The following is a 16,720-nucleotide window of genomic DNA, read 5'->3' as shown; positions in this document are numbered from 1 at the left end:
CAGAGGAGGGTCTCCTCCCCGAGGTCCTCAGAGCCTGGGCCCCTTGGGGGTCATGTGGGGGTGTGAGCTCCCCTTCCCGCCATCTCCCCTGAGCCTCGGGGGTGTGTCAGCCCAGTGGGCTACAGGGTCAGCTGCGAGGACCAGAGCAGCCTTTGGGAAGCCCAGTGTACCCATCCTGGGTCCATCCTGCCCCTCCCTGCAGGAGGCTCCACTGAAGCATCCATAGCATCTATGGAGCTTGGAATGCGGCATCCTCAGGAATTTGAGGTGGGGTGTGGTGTGTGGCTCCCGGTGAGTCATCTCCTGGGTAATCTTGGGGGGTGGCAGCTGGTGTTTCTCTCCCGGCCCTTCTGGGTCCCTGAGGGTGGCTCTGTGCAGGGCACCTGGCCTCCCTGGAGACACTGGGCCTGCTCAGCTGTCCCCTGGGCCAGTCTGTGACTCTCTCCACGCCCAGAGGGTGCAGGGAACCAGGCCCTCCACGGAGGCAAAGGTTCTGCCAGCTGGGGCCCAGGCTCTGTCCCCGTGGGGTTGGCCGCCCTCCCCCTCAGTGGTTCAGCCAGGTGGAGCTGGCGCCGTCTCACCACCAGTGGTGGTACTAAGTGAAGCAAGACTGTGCCGCATCCAGGGGCCTGGGGCCGGGCTGGGGCCAAGGAACTGGGACTGTCCCCCCTCCCAGGCCTGCTTGGGCTCGTGGAGGGGATTGGAGAAGGGCCTGTGGATAATGGGGTGTGTGCTCGGGGTGAGTACCCCGTGGCACGTTTGGGGGTAAGCAGGTTCTGACCTTCATGACCTGCTAAGCTGTGCTCTCTGGCAGGATCCCAGAGAGCTCAGATTTTCCCATGAGGCACAGCTGGTCCGACCTGGCTGTGTGGCCTTGGGTCAGGAGCCGGTGTGACTGGGTGTGGGGGTGGAGACCCCCCCCCAGGCTTCCGGCAGCATGACGGTGGGCTCCCCGAGGCACCACTGTTGCCAGCTCAGCAGACATCGCATGTCTGGCCGGGCTCCTGGAGGACCGCCTGGTGTTGGCACAGTGATGTGTCACTGTGTGCCAGTGAGTGAGGCAGTCCCATCACTAGGCTGCCATCTCAGCTGAGGGCTTTCCTGCCAGACTCTGGCCCAGCTGTTCCGTAAAAGAGCCCCACCGGGACCTGCTGCTCCCCATGGTGAGACGGCTGCCGCCTGGGCCCATCCGGGGCTGCGGAGCCGCAGGGCTGTCAGAGGCTGCCCCGCGCAGGTGGGAGCCGCCCCACAGGTTGTCTGGGCCTGCGGCTGGACAGGGCAGAGCGGGTTTGCGGGGCCGGGTTCTGCCCCCTAAAGGAGCGGGTTTCCTCCCCAGCCCTCTCAGTAAGCAGGGAGATGAGGCGGCCCCCAAACTCCCTTTCAGCCTGGAGGTGCCCACACCCCCGGGGCACCAGGCCCCCTTCCATGCTGCCAGGAGAACGGCATTTTCTGTTGCAGTTTCAGAGTCTAAGGTGCTGATGCTTGGCCAGAGCCCTGCTGTCTGGGGTGTCTCAGGGCTCTGGTCCCACTGTAGGGGTCACTTCCTGCCGGATGGGCCCCAGGGGAGTGCAGCCTGCTCCCCCAGAGAGCACAGCCCACCTCAGGCGTCGGGAGTCAGGATTTCCAGCGCCCGTGTTCTGAGCCTCCGTGACCACGGAGCTGGCCGACTGCAGACAGCAGTCCCGTGCTCCGTGTTTAGTCCCTGTGGCTGCTGTAATGAATTACCCCACCTCAGTGGCCTAAGACAACACAGGTCTGTTAGCTTACAGTTTGGCAGTCAGGCGTCCCAAATGGGCCAGAAGTAAGGTGCTGGCTGGGCTGGTTCCTTCAGAAGCTCCAGGGGAGAATTGTCTCCACCTCTTCCAGCATCTGGATGCTGCCTGCATTCCTTGGCTGGCGGCCCCCCTCCTATCTTCACAGCCGGGAGCCCAGCGCCTGCCCCACCATCTTCTGGGCCTCTGGCCCCGCCCGTGAGGACCACGTGATGGGTTTGGGACCCACCTGGGACCTCCAGGGTCATCCCCACCCCAGCTCAATCCTGTCTGTGAAGTCCCTGTTGCCGTGTGTGGTTCCTGGGATCAGGACGTGAAGCTCTTTGGAGGTTTTTCTGTTAGCCTCACTCTCTTTAAGGACCACAGAGCCTGTGGCCTCAGGTCAGGGTCATGGGGTCAGCACCGCGGGGTTCTCAGAGCCCACGCAGCCTGGCTTGGGAGAGGGGAAGACAGGGTTTAGGTAACCCCATCCCAACCTGCTTTCTGAATGTAGATTTCTCTGAAGGGGCCTGGCTCTCTGAGCTTGAGTGTGTGTGGCTTGTGCATGGAGCACGTGGCCTGGAGGACCCCAGCAGGAGGCCGTCTGGCCCTATGCACGCCCGTCAGCAGGCTTCTGTTGCCCAGAGAGGTGAAGAGGAGGCCTCCGACCCTGCCGCCTCGACCTGCCCCGCCCTGTCTAGCTACCCAGACAGGCCGACAGCAAACAGCGGGTGCTGGAAGCCCGTCTGCCCCACCGTGCAGGTTCCCCACCGCCCAGCAGTGCAGCTTCGGGGGTGGGAAGGCCTTGGGGCCTGTGCGTTTTGGCAGCAAGAGGCTGGGCCCTAGGGTGGGACGGTTGAGTTTACATGTTCCCTCCGGGCAGCAGGAGGTGAGAAGAGTGTGGCCACGTGGGCAGTGGGTGTGGGTAGGGAGGGAGGCCCTGGCTGTCAGCCAGCCCAGCTAGGGGGACCCTGCTGACCATCAGGCTGCACCCTGCCCTGGTGGCCCCCGCAGGCTTCTACCCCGCCTGTCCATCAGCTTGGGGTCCTTGCAGACTGCAGGGCCGCTGGCCTGGCCCGAGGGTGGGTGCTGGCCGGGGCTTCCTTGTGTCCCAGATGGTCCCCCTCAGGCCTGCCTGGGAGTCGCCCCCAGGTGGGCTTGGCCCCCTGGCCAGTTTCCCAGGGCCTCATGGGATGCAGGGCCACCTCAGCCGGCCTCTCCCCGAGCCCAGTGCCTGGAGTGCGCTGAGGGCGACTGCGGAGTGTCAGCTGAGAGCCGGTGTCGGAAGCCAGTGTCCCTGCTGGCCCGGTCACTCAGCCCTGCCTCTGAGGCCACGCCTGGGGCCGCCTGCAGGCTGGCCGCTGGCTGGCAAGGCCACTAGACGTGCCAGGCCCAGTCCGTGTGCCCACCCCTGGGGATAGCACACACTGCCACTTCTTCCCCCACAGCCTCGCTGAGCACCTGCTGTGTGCCTGGGGCTGTGCTCCCTACCTTCACCTGGCAGGGGCCCCCTCCAGGGCCTCCTCTCCGAGCCCCTCGGCGGCTGCTGCCCGCCTCGCCTGGCCCTGCCCCGCCCCTCCATGCCCCATTTCCTCCTGCTCAGGAGGGTTCTGAGACCACCCGCACCCTGGTTCCCTCTGCCCCCCAGTCTCTGGGGCTCTGCTGGCGGCTGTGAATTTTTCCTTCAGGCTTTTTCCTGCCAGGCACCTGGCTTTGTTGTGAGGAAGCCCACAGGTCACCACAGTGCAGGTGGACAGATTCTCTTGGTCCCGCCTGGCCCCTCCTCTCTGAGGCAGCCTCGGGGCTTCGGCAGGTCCCTGGGGGTCTCCCTTGAGTGTGTGTGGCTTGTGCATGGAGCAGGTGACCTGGAGGCCCCAGGCAGAGACCCTGGCCTCCCAAGGTTTATTTTGGTGTCATTTCTGTGGTGCCAGGGACATTTTTGGAGTGTGGACTGGTGGCAGGATTTCTGTACGTGGGAAGCATAGCCTGGTGGGCAGACTCTGGGGATGGTCAGGAGGTGCCTCTCCCCGTGCGCCCCCCGTGGCACTCGGCGGTGTGGCTGCGACCGCTGGAGTTCCAGGATGGTGTGTTTTCGTGGGTCGGTGGGTGGGAACCGGGGGGTGAAGTTTTGCTGGATAGACTGGACCCACTGGACTTTTCAGCAGGATTAGAGAGAAACCTCTGCTCCGTGCAGGCCCTGAGAACGGGTCCTCCCCGCTAGCCACGTTTTCACACAGCTGAGGGCCTGCCTGTGAAATTCTGTTTTTCCCTAGTGGAGCCACACTGAGTGGAATCTAATGCTGGCACTTGGAGCTGAGCGTGGCCTTCCAATGCAAGGCTCAGTCAGCGGTCAGGGGCTCCAGTGTTTGGGCACGAGTTTCCCGGGTCCAGACACCTGGCTCATAAATGCTTGTGAGCGGAGCTTCTGTGTGTCTGTGCCCCCCGGCCCCCACCCCCATTCCTGGTCTGGAAAGCTGGCTGCCTAGATAGTGTGGCTGGTGTCTGAAAGGTGTGGATGGGTTTGAGGACCCGGCGTGGGCTCCAGGGTGGCTCCTTCTCGGAAGGGACCTCCTCCCTCCGTCTTGCGCACCTCCAGGGTTGTGTTTGGTTCATCCTGGCATTAGCCCGGCTCACAGGTACCCGAGGCAAGGGAGACCTTCCCGCTGCTTGCCCCGTCTGCCCCAGTGGCCGCCCACACCTTCTCCGGGCCTCTGCATTCCTGGTCAGTGGTCTCGGGTGTGAGGCATCCTTCCAGAAGTGCAGTGCTGTGACACTGATGGGTCCTGTCCTGGGGATGTCTGCTGGGTGGCCTCCCATCTCCCCAGCCCAGGGAGCCACTGGAGGGCCCCAGGCTAACACCTGCACTACTTTCCCGGGGCCGCCAAGACAAATACAGTGACAGATGTTTCTTCTCTCCCAGCTCTGGAGGCTGGAAGCCCGAGATCAAGGGGTCCGCAGGGCGTGCTCCCCCGAGCCCTCCAGGGGAGGGTTCTTCCTTGCCCGTCCAGCCTCTGGTGGTGCCCGGCTTCTTTGGCTTGTGGGCACTGTCCTCCCACCTCTACATCCCTGTGTCTCCTAACAGGACCCAGTCACTGGACTTAGGCCACCCTCATCCAGTGGGACCTCATCTAGATCCCCAGCTACATCTGCAAAGGCCCTGTTTCCAGAAAAGGCCAACTCTGAGGCTGCTGATGGGCAGGAATCTGGGGAGCCCTGTTCAACCTAGCACACACCCCGGCCCCTCCTGGACTCTCCCCCAAAGCCCGGGCAGGGGCATCTGGTGGTTTTCCCTTTTGGGCCGGTAGCCCCAGCAGAGCAGCTCACAGGGCCCTGGGAGTGTTTCTGAGTTTGGACTTGGGGAAAGTTCACTCTTTAAAGGCTCTAGTGCCAGGCCTCCTCCAGCCTGAGCCACCCCCCTCCACAGCCACCGCGCTGGCCAGACCACCGCCCCCCACATTCTGACCCTCCCCAGGGGTGGCGTCTCTCCCTCGTCAGCAGGTGGCCAGGTGTGGGGGACCTGCCCTGCCTTCTGTCTGCTCTGCTCCTGCACGTGTGAACTCGGGGCTCAGGGTGCACCGCAGCTGTGGTCCGGGAAGCAGGGTCTTGAGTCTGGGCCCTGGCCCCAGGGCCAAGGGCAGTGTCCTTGGAGGGGGCGGGCTGGGACCCTGGGACCAGCCCAGAGGAGGTTGGTGGCACAGGCAGGTACTGGCTGCTAGCCCTTGGTCCCCTGTCCCCATCCAGATGTGGATGAGTGCCAAGCGCACAACGGTGGCTGCCAGCACAGGTGTGTGAACACGCCCGGCTCCTACCTCTGTGAGTGCAAGCCTGGCTTCCGGCTCCATGCCGATGGCAGGACCTGCCTGGGTGAGTAACCTACAGCCCTGGGTGCAGTTGGCCCTCCTCCTGGGCCTAGTGCCACCTCCCCGCCCAGCCTCCTGGCCTCAGCCAACCCCACCGCCCTCCTGGTGTGCCCAGCCTGTGGGGTCAGTGTCCCTGCCCTCTTGGGCTGAGAGGCCTGACGGGGCCTGTCGCCTGAGCAGCTGCCACTATTACAGGGGCTCCCTCCTGTAGGTGTGGGATTCCAAGGGTGGCTGGTGCTCACTGGTGGTGGGAGAGGCCTGGCCTGAGGCGGCAGCAGGGTGGGGGTCACTCTTGGCCTGCAGGGCTGGGGCCCTTGAGCCCCAGTCCCTAGCCATGGGAAGCCTGGGTTGGGGGGGTACACTCAGCAGGTGGGGAAGACGGAGCTGAGAAGCAGGACCCTGACCCTCAGCTCCTCTGAAGGGCCTGTTTGCCATGGGGGCTGGGCTCGGTGGGAGGCAGCAGGGCACAGGCTGTTGTGCCTGCCCGGAGGGTTCCAGGGGCAGAAGGGGAGAGTGCCAGATACCCGCCGAGGTGGGGGGGTGGGGGGCTGCGTCAGCATCCACCCCCCACCCACCCTGGTCCTCCCCTGCCCGGCTCTGGACACAGGTGTTGTGAACAGGGCCGAGGCCTCTGGCCGCTGTGTCTGAGAGGCCATGTGGGGGCTGGGGGCAGGACACCCCTTCTTTCCAGCCTGGGGACCCGGAGCGGGCCCGGGGTGGGCGCTGAGCAGGCTCCTTACTGCCTGCCTAGTCGCTCTGTGGCAGGCAGCCTGCCAGCCTGGGGGCCCCACTCCGGGAGCCAGGCAGCTGTCCCGTAAAGTCCCTGGGCTGGGAAGTGGAAACAGATGCAGGAATGTTGTGTGCGCTTCAGGACACATGCGGTGGGGTGGGGTGCAGCCCCCAGCTGCTGCCTGTGGGGTGGGAAGGGCTTCTGGGGGCCCGCGTTTAGGGCCTCTTTGGCCTTGGTGCCCCTGGCCCCCCAAGTCCTCGGATGGCCTTCCTGCATTCTTTCTTGGGGCAGGGCTCTCCTTGGAGAAGGGGGTCCCTGGGAACTGGTCCAGGGTGGCTTGGGTCAGGTGGGCACCCACTGCCCCTCCCTGCTGCAGGCTCCCCCCTGAGGGCCCTGGGCTGGGACCCCCTAAGCCTTGCCCTGGCCACCTGACCACCCCTCTCATGGCTATGCTGGAGCCCCTCCCAGGAGCCTTCACTGGAAGGTGCCTGCGCCTGGGGCCCAGAAGTCCTGATATGTGGCACTTGCTTATTTCAAAGGGTCTATTCAGGATCTGATGCCTGGGCTCGTGGGTGTGGTCTGCACAGCCTGGCATGAGGCTGCTGAGCCTCACTACCCCCTGCCTGGCACCCCAACACTGTGCCCGACGGGGTAGCAGGTCCCAGGCCCAGGTGCTCTCCCACTCTCTCGGTGCCATGCCCACCTCCTGGCCGCTGCCCATGGCTGGAAGGGCTGTCCTCTGTGCTGGTGCTGATGTCTGGTCTCAGTCTGTTGCTTTCCCTTTCTCTGAATGGCGGGAAGGGCACCCAGCACCCTGTGCAGCCACGCATCCCCGTAAACCTGCTGCTGGTGGAGTGTCTGCGGGTTGGTGTGTTTGTCAGCTGGGTCTGCGGGGAGCTGCCTTCCCGGGCGGCTGGGCTTCTCCATGAGGACCCCCGGGGTGCAGGGCGCAGTTGTGGGAAGAAGGGCAGCTTGTCCAGGTTCACAGTGGCAGCTGATGAGCCCAGAGCCCCTTGGGGCCTCGGGGGACGTTCATGGAAAGAATCCTGTAGGAGCCTCCCCCTCCCCCGGCCCTCCCCCTCCCCGGGCCCTTCCCCCTCCCCCGGCTCTCCCCCCCCCCCCCGGCCTTCCCCCTCCCCGGGGCCTTCCCCCACTTAGGCCAGCTGTGGGGCAGGCCGCACAGCTGGAGCACAGCTGCTCTGGACCCCCTCCCCTGGTGCCTGCTGGGATCCTCTTTTCGGGGAGGGGTGCTGTGAACTCCCCTGGGACTTTGCAGGCAGGGAACAGGCCTGGCAGCCCTGCCCGCCCAGCCACTGGGACTGAGGGTTAGGAGATGCTGGGGGCTGAGACTGGAGAAGGGCTGCTGGGATGAGACCTTACTTCCTCCAGGGTGGGCTGCTCCTTGTGCTGGGGCCTCTCAGGGTGGTGCCAGTTATGGGGCCTAGAGTGATCTAGGGAGTCCTTAAGGGAGGCACTTGAGGGGGGCCTTGAAACCCTAATGGAGTTTTCCTCCAAGGCAGGAAGAGGACAGCAAATACACAGCCTTCTTGCATCCTCCCTTGCAAAAAGATCTGTTGGAATAAAGCACAAAAAGTTTCCAATTCTTAAAAGTGAAAGTGTGCAAGAAGGGTTTGCCTTTGGCGCCAAGACCCCTGAGCACCCGAAGTCCCAAAGCAGCCCCGTGACCCAGGGTGCCCCATCCTTCTGGGCGTGTCCACCAGGCTCCAGGTGGGAAGAGCAGGTCAAGCAAGGCCCAGCTCTAGGCCACCCTGTTCCTCACCCTCCGGGCGTGGAGCCTGGCCTCTCTCCCTCCCCAACCTGTGGGCACAGGGGCCTGTGGGCAGTGGGGGGGCTGCAGGAAGTGGCTGGAGGTGTGTGGAGTGTTATTCTTGCTTTCCTATGACATCTTGCAGAGCCAGCTGGCCAACCCGCAGAGCCCAGCTCCTGGGTGACTTTCCACTTTGTCCTGGGAAACCCTCCCTTCTGCAGCTGGGCCCTCTGAGCCAGCACGCCCGCCCTGTGCTTCCTTCTGGGCCTTGCCCTTGGACATGGCCACTCCCCTAGGTCCCTATGGCAAACGACACTCTTGGGGCCAGTCTGAGGGACCCCCATGTCACAGGCTCAACAAGTAGAGGGTCCTGTGTGGTGCCCTGGGCTGCCCACTTGGAAGAGGTGGGCTCTCCGTCTCCCCTCCTCCCTTGGCCTCAGGCCCACCTGGCCTTTTGCATGGACATGTTTGAGGGGTGGACGCTGCCATGTGCCTGCATCCTCTGGTGGCCCGGTGAGCCCTGCCCAGGTCCCCTCCCCCTGGAGTCAGATGGGTCCTCTGGTGCCAGGGGCCTGCCCAGCGCCTGCCTGCCTTGGGGTGAAGCAGAGGTGTGGACCCCAGCTCTGCTGCAGCCCCTCAGGGCACACCGTCATCCTTCACCCCACTGCCCGACCCCAGGCCTCATCTCCAGTCCCACCCACCCTCTCGGCTCAGCCCTCATTCTGCCATGGACTCTCCCCAGATAGCCCTGCTTCCCTGCTGGGTCTCTGCGTGCAGTGCCAGGTCTGTGGCCACTGCCCCTGGCTTCCCTGGTTTAGGGTGACCATTCCCATTGTGCCCCGCCCTGGCAGGCTGCACTTCTGGGTCCTGGCCCAGGCAGAGCTGTGACTTCCCAGGGTAGCCTCGGGGCACGGCGGCCCTACTCCCACCTGCCCCGCGCAGACTCATTGCCTCCTGGGGCTGGGAAGGCAGCCCCCTCTCTGCACTGCGGCGTGTTTCGGGTTTCGGAGGGGACTGGAACACATTCCCAGAACCGCATCTGCGGCCTTGCAGAAATGAGTTCTGCAGACCGGCAGTGTGGGTTCCACCTTTCTGCTGCCTGCGGCTTTGGAACCTGCCAGCCTCCAGCAGCGGCCTGGCTCCAGGCGTGGCCAGGAGGCCTCCCCAGGCTCCCCGCAGAGGAGCTGAGGCAGTGGCAGGCTGGGGGGCCCTGTGCAGCCCCACACCTGTAGCAGAGCCCCGTGCCCCCGACCCAGCCCCCATGCCGTCTCTGGCTCTGGCACCTCCTCTGGTGGGCTTGAAGCCTGCTGTGGGGGTGGGCACCAGCCTCTGGCACACAGGTGAGGGCGGCTGCTTACACTGATGCAATGAATGGGCCCTCCGTGCAGAGGAGGCCCCACCCCGAGGGTGAGGTCGGGACAGGGTGCACAAGAGCAGTAGGAGGCTCGTGAGCTGCCTAGGGGACAGGCAGGCAGAGCCCAGTGCCCAGGTGGGTTTTCTGACCTGGCCCAATCAGGTGAGCCAGCCTCTTTCTGTCCTGCCAGGCTGACCCTGCCCCCAGCGGGCTTCCTACAAGGGAAGGCTGTGGTGGCCTCTGACCACGTCTAGAAACCAAGCCAGTCGGAGGGCAGTAATGACCAAACCCCACCAGGCCAGCAGGAACCAGAGCCACCTGTGAGCCTGCCCCAAACCTCGGGCTGGGTTTGCAGGCCGGAGCAGAGTGGCTGGCAGGCTTGGCACACTGTGGACAGACTTGTCCTCTAGCTGCTGGCCTGCCTGCCACGGCACAGCCCCTAAGCTGACCAGCTTGGACTGGCCTGGGTGCTGGGCCTGGAGGGGCGTCCACAGCCCCCACCTGCCACCTCCACGGCACTCGGTGCCCCTGACGCTGGGCTGCATCCCAGGTCTCAGGCCGGCCCGGGCAGAGCACGGCCTGCCCGCTTAGCACACTTGTCCGGAGGCCCAGGGCCCGCTGAGGTGAGTCCCAAGCCCTTTGGCATCTGCAGCGTACACCTGAGACTCCTGGCCAGTGGCGGCCCCTGCTGGCCGAGGGTGGAGTTGCAACCCCGCTCTGAGAACCCACCTGTGGTCCCAGCTTTGGAAACTGGCCGGTGAGGGTTCAGCCGTCCGCTCAGGGGTGGATGCGGAGACGGCGGCTCCCACGGCGGGCTGGCTCCTCGGGGTTCTGGAGGCTACAGGTCTACATCGTGGTGCCCTCCAGTCGGCCGCTGGTGGCAGCTTTCCACCTGCGTGCCCTTCTCATATGGTGGGAACAGGGACAGACACAGGGAGACACAGAGAGGGCCAGACAGACAGACATAGAGACAGAAAGAGACAGAGACAGGCAGAGGGAGACCTTGTCTCTTACAAGGACACAAATCATTGGATGAAACCCCACACTTACGACCTCATTTCACTTTAATTACCTCCATAAAAGCCCTTACCTCCAAATAAAGTCGTTGGGGGTTGAATTAGGCATACACACCCAAATGTTAGGTGGACACAAACTTTAATAACCCCATGAGGGGCTATGGAGCCCCTAATCTCCCACGTTTTGATGGGCTCTCAGTTTTGCTTGGCGTCTGAGCAGGTCCTGACTTGTGGGACCACCTGGGCCAGCGTCCCTGGGACACAGGTTCCATGGGCTGGTCTTGTAGGGACCGAGGGCCCTGGAAACTTCACGTCTGCCTCTGGGCACTGGTCACACAGGGGCCGGCCCTCCCCGAGCTGCATAGCCCAGCACCTGAAGAAATGGGCCCCGTTCGGCTTTCTGGGAATACATGGCACAGGGCATGTGCAGTGAAACCGGACCAGCTCCCTAGCAACTTGGGAGCACGTGGAATGGTAGGACGTGCGCAGCAGAGCAGGAGGGCCGGCTCAGGAGGGCGGACTCCCTCCCCCGGTGCCCACCTGCCGTCCATCTCCCCCCATGGGATTGTCCTGGGTCCTCGCAGGGGCTCTGCCCATCTGGGAGCCTTTCCAGCCCTGCTGCAGCTCCCTGCAGCCTTGCGGCCATCGTGCCTGCCTGGCTGTCCCCAGTCCCGGGCTCCAGGCCCCCTGTCTGTGCCTGTTGGGCCCTGCCAGGAAGGGCTCTGGTTCTTACTATGCGTCATGGCGTGGGGGGGTGCAGTGGTGTGAACCCTGAGCCCAAGGATGGGTCTGGCTCGGCCATGCTCAGAGCCTCTGAGTGGTGGTGGTGGCTACTCAGGGCTGTGAGGCAGGCCCTTGGGGGTCAGTGTGCCAGGAGATGGGTAGGTGGGCCGGGAGGTGCTTAGACGTGGACAGGGACAAAGAGAGACAGAGAGAGGGAGACCTTGTCTCTTATAAGGACACAAATCATACTGGATCAGGCTCCACTCTTATGACCTGCCTGCCTCACTCGTGTCACAGCCACTCCTCCCCACACATGCCAGGCACAGCCAGGACACAGAGCCGTCACTGCCACTGGCCCCCAGGGCTGCCCCGACCATGTATGCTGTGTTTTAGCTTTTTTCAAACATACTCGCTTTGCAGGAAGGTTTACTTTTGGCAGGCGGCAGCTGGGGCCTCCTCAGAGCCCTGCGGCCACTCACACGCTCTGTATATGGACACCGGGCTGCTTGCAGTGGGTTTGTGTCGAGTCCAGGCCTGCTGGGCACAGACAACAGCATGTTCCTTTGGCTTTGCTCCAGAGCACCGGCTGACCCCCTCCCTAACCTCATGGGCCACTGTCAGAGGCTTGGTGGAGCTTCTGGAGGCCCAGCACCCACCCCGGGTGCCCAGCCTAGCCCAGTGCCCCCTCCCTGGGCACAGTTAGAGCCCACCAACCCAGGACATGGGCCTCCACTCGGCCAGCCTGACGTGGCAGAGCTCGCCGTGTGGAGGGCTGAGTGTCCAGGCCTGGACCCCTGGGTCCTGGGACTGCCTTATAGGTCCCGGCTCTGTGGCCTCACCAAGTGCTGTCCCATGGCCCTGGGGGACAAGGCCTGGCCTGGGGCAAGCAGGAGCTGCACTGGCCCATCAGTGGCCCATGACACCACACCCCACAGGCGGGACCCTCTGCCCTGGCCTGGCCACCAAGGTGTGTCTAAGCCCCCACCCGCACCCCCACTGGCTGCTGCCCCCTCTGGGACTCTTCCAGCCCACCCCACCCCTAAGCTCCCCGCAGGGCCCTGGCATTTCGCATCGAGTGCTGGGCTTCCATGAGGTAGGTGGTCTGCTCTTCAGTGTGTCCACGCCAGACCCCCCGGGGCTGGAGGGTCCAGAGATGGACCCAGTCCTGAGTACCCTGTGTGTGTGGAGGAGCAAAGCCAGGCCTATGGACCAGACAGAACAGTGCCACATTCCCAAAGTCCCTGCTTCTGACAGAGATGGAAAGGAGAAGGGTCCTGCGGGAGGTGGCGGCTTGTCGCCCCCTGTGCTGGGCGGGGCCCCTCCCTGCGGGCTGCCCTCCTGGGCTCACCTGGGCCCCTCCACGTGTCCCCAGCCATCAACTCCTGTGCGGTGGGCAACGGCGGCTGCCAGCACAACTGTGTGCAGCTCACTGTGACCCAGCACCGCTGCCAGTGCCGGCCTGAGTTCCAGCTTCAGGAGGATGGCAAGCACTGTGTCCGTGAGTGTGAGCCCTCGGGAGGGGGGTCCCTGTCCTGCATGCATGCACAGGCCTGCCCGGGGACCCTGCAGCCCGACCGGGTGGGTGGGACACACCTCCCTGCATGGGTGGGGTGGGAGGGCGCCCTCTGGGGGGCGGCCCCCTTTGCTGCTGAGAGATGGTGGGCATGCCATCCCAGCGGGTGTCTGGGAAAACCTGGTAGGCTGTGCTCCAGGGTCGCACATCTGTGGGGGGCAGGACGTGCAGGACAGGGACATGGGGGAGGATGAGGAAGGGGGTCCTACGTGTCCCTCAGTCCCAGGACCACCCTGAGCTTGGTGTGGGTACATGGGACCCAGACACGGGCCCTTCGGCATAGGAGACAAGCAGGGCCCCATCTCTCACCTTGCCCTGGGGTTTGGGCCTGACCGTCATGGAAGGAGGGGGCTTTGCTGATGGGGAAGGTAGAGCAGGCTCAGAGGTTCCCGAGTTGGAAAGGGGGGCCGGGATGAGGTGGGTGCCAAGAGAGTGCCCCCCTGAGCTCTTGGGCCCTGGGCCAGGAGTTGGCTTGAAGGGCTGAGGCCAGCAGTGGGGACAGGGCAGGTGACCCAGGGCTGGAGCTCTGCTAGGAGGAGCCTGAGGGGTGCCAGCCGGCACCTCCAGGGTCTTCTCAGGGCCTCTCAGGTGCCCACATCTGGGAAGGTGAGACAACCGAGCCCAGCCCGTCAGACTGGAGCAGGGAGGGACGAGGGCCTGAGGTGGGGGCCGCATGGGGGTCCGGGGCAGGCACCCCAAGTCCCTAGGGCCCCCCATCCTGAGCTCTCCCCTTTGCTTCCCTTCCTCTGGGCCCGTGACCACAGGGAGAAACCCGTGTGCGGACCGGAACGGCGGCTGCGCACACACATGCCGGGTACTCCAGGGCCTCGCCCACTGTGCGTGCCACGCGGGCCACCTGCTGGCCGCGAACCGCAAGGCCTGCGAAGGTGAGACGCCTCCCTGCACTCCAGCCCCACCCCGGACCAGCTGTGCAGCGACCGGTGTCCCACTTGGGCCACTTCGCCGGCCTCGGGAGCAGGGCCAGCCCGGCGCCACCCTGGGCTGACCTGGGAGCCCCCTGCAGGGGGTGCGGGGGGTGCGGGAGTCCCTCAGGGAACTGCTTCCACACTGAGCCGGAGCTTTGTTCAGGCATGAGGCGTTTGTATTTGTAAATATTTCTCATGTTACCTACTCAGAACCCGCTGGTTAGGGAAGCAGAAGGGGGATGGGGAAGAGGATGGGGGATGCAGTGTCAGGAGCCCAGGGGGCCCCTCTGTGCCAGCCGGCCTCCAGGGCTTTCTGCCAGCCACAGTTAGTGTGCACACTGAGAGGCGGCCTGCTCAGCCAGGCACCCCTTTCTAGAAGGTGCTCCTAGGCCCTCAGCTGCTGGGGGTCCCCTGGGCAGCCCACCCCTGCACTCACCGCTCTGGTGGTTGGCTATGGGGAGGGGTCCATGTGTGTCCCCTGCAAGCGTCAGCACGTCTCTAAAGTGATGTGGCTGTACCCAGGGGAGGCAGCGGTCATGTCCCCGAGACCGCTGCCAGAACCCCGGGGTTCCACAGGGCACCCACAGGAGGGAGCATTTTCAGGATCATTGCCAACAGGAAAGGCAGCCCATCCTCTGGATGCAGGCGCCCTCGGCGGGCTGAGGGCTGAGGGTCGGCGCCATCCCCGGGGAATCTGGGGCTGTGTGACCAGAGCAGTGGTCGACCCTGGGATCCGGGTCCTGAAGGTCAGCGCTAGGCGGCCGCGGGCAGGACGCCGGTAACCAGTCAGCGGCTCTGGGCTTCCTCCTGCTGGCCCCAGAGGCAGGTGGCACAAAGGCCCCCTCCTGTCCCAGCCACTGGCCAGGGGCTTGGTGAGAGTGGGGTGGTCGCAGCCGAGGGGCCATGGGCTCAGAGGCAGAGCCCCGTGCCCGCCGCTGGTGGGGCTGCAGAGGGCAGACTGCTTGCGCTCTCCTCGCCCCGGGAGGCGCGACTCCGCACCCGGAGCTAGGCCAACGAAGACTCACATGCCGAGGGGCCGGGTGGGGGGGCCACGGGGCGGGAAGGCCAGAGGTGACCCGGGGGCCCGAGCCCTCACCCCCGCAGGGACCCCTGCACACTAAGGCACCACCCTTGGGGGCCCCGTCTCAGGCCAGTGGCCCCGAGCCCTCCTCCTTAATCTCTCTCATCCAGACATGGATGAATGTGCCACGGGGCTGGCCCACTGTGCCCACGGCTGCCTCAACACTCATGGGTCCTTTAAGTGTGTGTGCCATGCAGGCTATGAGCTGGGCGCCGATGGCCGGCAGTGCTACCGTGAGTGGACAGAGGGGAGGCATCAGCACCATGGGATGTGGAGGTGCCTGGGGTGATGCATGGCTCCCCAGTTCCCAGCGGGCTGCCAGCTTGTTTGGCCGAGGGCCAGAGCTCCTTGTCAGTCAAGGGCAGTGCTGGGCATTGGGGCTGCAAGTGGGGAGTGTGGGGACCCCAGGACGGCAGGGGGAGTATGGGGATCCCAGTGGGGTGGGGGTTTCCAGAGCCCATCTGGCCCGGCCGTCTGTGCCCCGTTCCCCACAGGGGGTCCTGGGGTGGAGCTGAGGTGGGGGGCCCCCAGGCCCTGTCCCACGGACCTGGCAGAGGGTCTGTCACAGGGATCGAGATGGAGATCGTGAACAGCTGCGAGGCCAGCAACGGCGGCTGCTCCCACGGCTGCAGCCACAGCAGTGCGGGACCCGTGTGCACCTGCCCCCGCGGCTTCGAGCTGGCCCAGGACCAGAAGACGTGCATCGGTGCGAGCCGGCCCCTCGCGGCTGCCCCGAGATGCCGAAGCTCCCCCTGGCGCCCCCAGTCCTGCTGTCTGCCCCAGGCCGGGGGTGGTCCGAGGGTGGGCCTGGTAAGGGGCAGGGCACCACCCAACCGAGTGCCCAGCACGCACACCCCATAGGTCGGCAGGGCCCCGCTGCCAGCTCTGCTCTCGGTTCAGGGAGGCGCCCAAAGCACTGAGGTGGGCGAGGGTCCTCCCTTCACAGGGAGACCCTACCTCCAGCCCTGTGGCAGGTGGGACAGCCCTGGGGCGTGTGTCCTGTGTGTGTGTGTGCGTATGTGTCTGTGTCTCTGCAGGACCAGGGTGCAGGGGCTGTGGTGGTGGTTGGGTCCGTGTGCCCTGGTGGCCTGGGAGAGGCAGAATGCGGGCAGCGGGTGCCTGGTGCCATTCGGCCTGCTGTGCCCCTGCAGACTTGGACGACTGTGCGGATGCGCCGTGCTGCTGGCAGGTCTGCACCAACACTCCAGGCGGGTACGAGTGTAGTTGCTACGCCGGCTACCGGCTCAGCACGGATGGCTGCGGGTGTGAGGGTGAGTGGTGCCAGGACGGCCCTCGGGGGACGCTCCGCCTCGGGGTGCGGGCTGCCTGCGGAGCTGTGCCGACCTGCCCCTGCCTCCCTGACCCGTGAACTCTCAGGGCCGGGCCCGCCCTGCTGTCCCAGTCCGGCCTCCTGCGGGCAGGGGTCCACTGTCGCTCTGACCCTGGGGATGGGAGGATGGCTGCAGTGTGGGCACCTGCAGGCATGGCTGCTGGCCTCGGTCCAGTGGGCAGAGCAGTGGGGGAGGACCCTGCCAAGCCCCCGACCCCAGAGGACAGGCCCCAGCAGCCTGGGTTTGCCCCCAGATGTGGACGAGTGTGCCTCCAGCCGCGGTGGCTGTGAGCACCTCTGCACCAACCTGGCTGGCTCCTTCCGGTGCTCCTGCGAGGCCGGCTTCCGGCTGGACGAGGACCGCAGGGCCTGCACCCGTGAGTGTCCGCCTGCCGCCGCAGGAACCCCCGTCTTCCCAGAGCTCTGTGCCCTCTGTTCCTGGGGCCCCAACCCACCTTCCTGGCTGGCTGGATGCCATGTCAGTTCTGCCTCCTACTATGGGACAGGCCGGGGGCAGTGCAGGGAAGGGGCTGGTCAGACAGGTGCCCCAGGGCAGGGTGTTATCGGGGCTCCTGGATGGTCTGGCTTCTTCCCTGTCCAGGTAAGAG

General features: G+C 65.1%; 1 protein-coding gene across 12 annotated transcripts in view; it reads left to right on the top strand.

Annotated features, from left to right (window-relative positions):
• MEGF6 (multiple EGF like domains 6) overlaps window positions 1-16,720 on the top strand; it is an 87,607-nt gene that overhangs the window by 54,276 nt on the left and 16,611 nt on the right. For all 12 annotated transcript variants that reach the window (XR_008996852.1, XM_036882668.2, XM_057499635.1 and 9 more), the window contains 7 exons: window positions 5,493-5,615; window positions 12,575-12,700; window positions 13,540-13,662; window positions 14,893-15,015; window positions 15,351-15,488; window positions 15,934-16,053; window positions 16,367-16,489. Coding sequence is in view for 11 of the 12 variants with exons in the window: in XM_036882668.2 (XP_036738563.2) it covers window positions 5,493-5,615; window positions 12,575-12,700; window positions 13,540-13,662; window positions 14,893-15,015; window positions 15,351-15,488; window positions 15,934-16,053; window positions 16,367-16,489 (876 nt within the window). In the remaining variant the exon portion in view is untranslated. The remainder of the gene's footprint in view (window positions 1-5,492; window positions 5,616-12,574; window positions 12,701-13,539; window positions 13,663-14,892; window positions 15,016-15,350; window positions 15,489-15,933; window positions 16,054-16,366; window positions 16,490-16,720) is intronic.

This window comes from Manis pentadactyla, chromosome 4 (assembly GCF_030020395.1).
Source record: "Manis pentadactyla isolate mManPen7 chromosome 4, mManPen7.hap1, whole genome shotgun sequence".
Classification (NCBI taxonomy): Eukaryota; Metazoa; Chordata; class Mammalia; order Pholidota; family Manidae; genus Manis; species Manis pentadactyla.
This window is presented reverse-complemented; position numbering and strand designations above follow the sequence as displayed.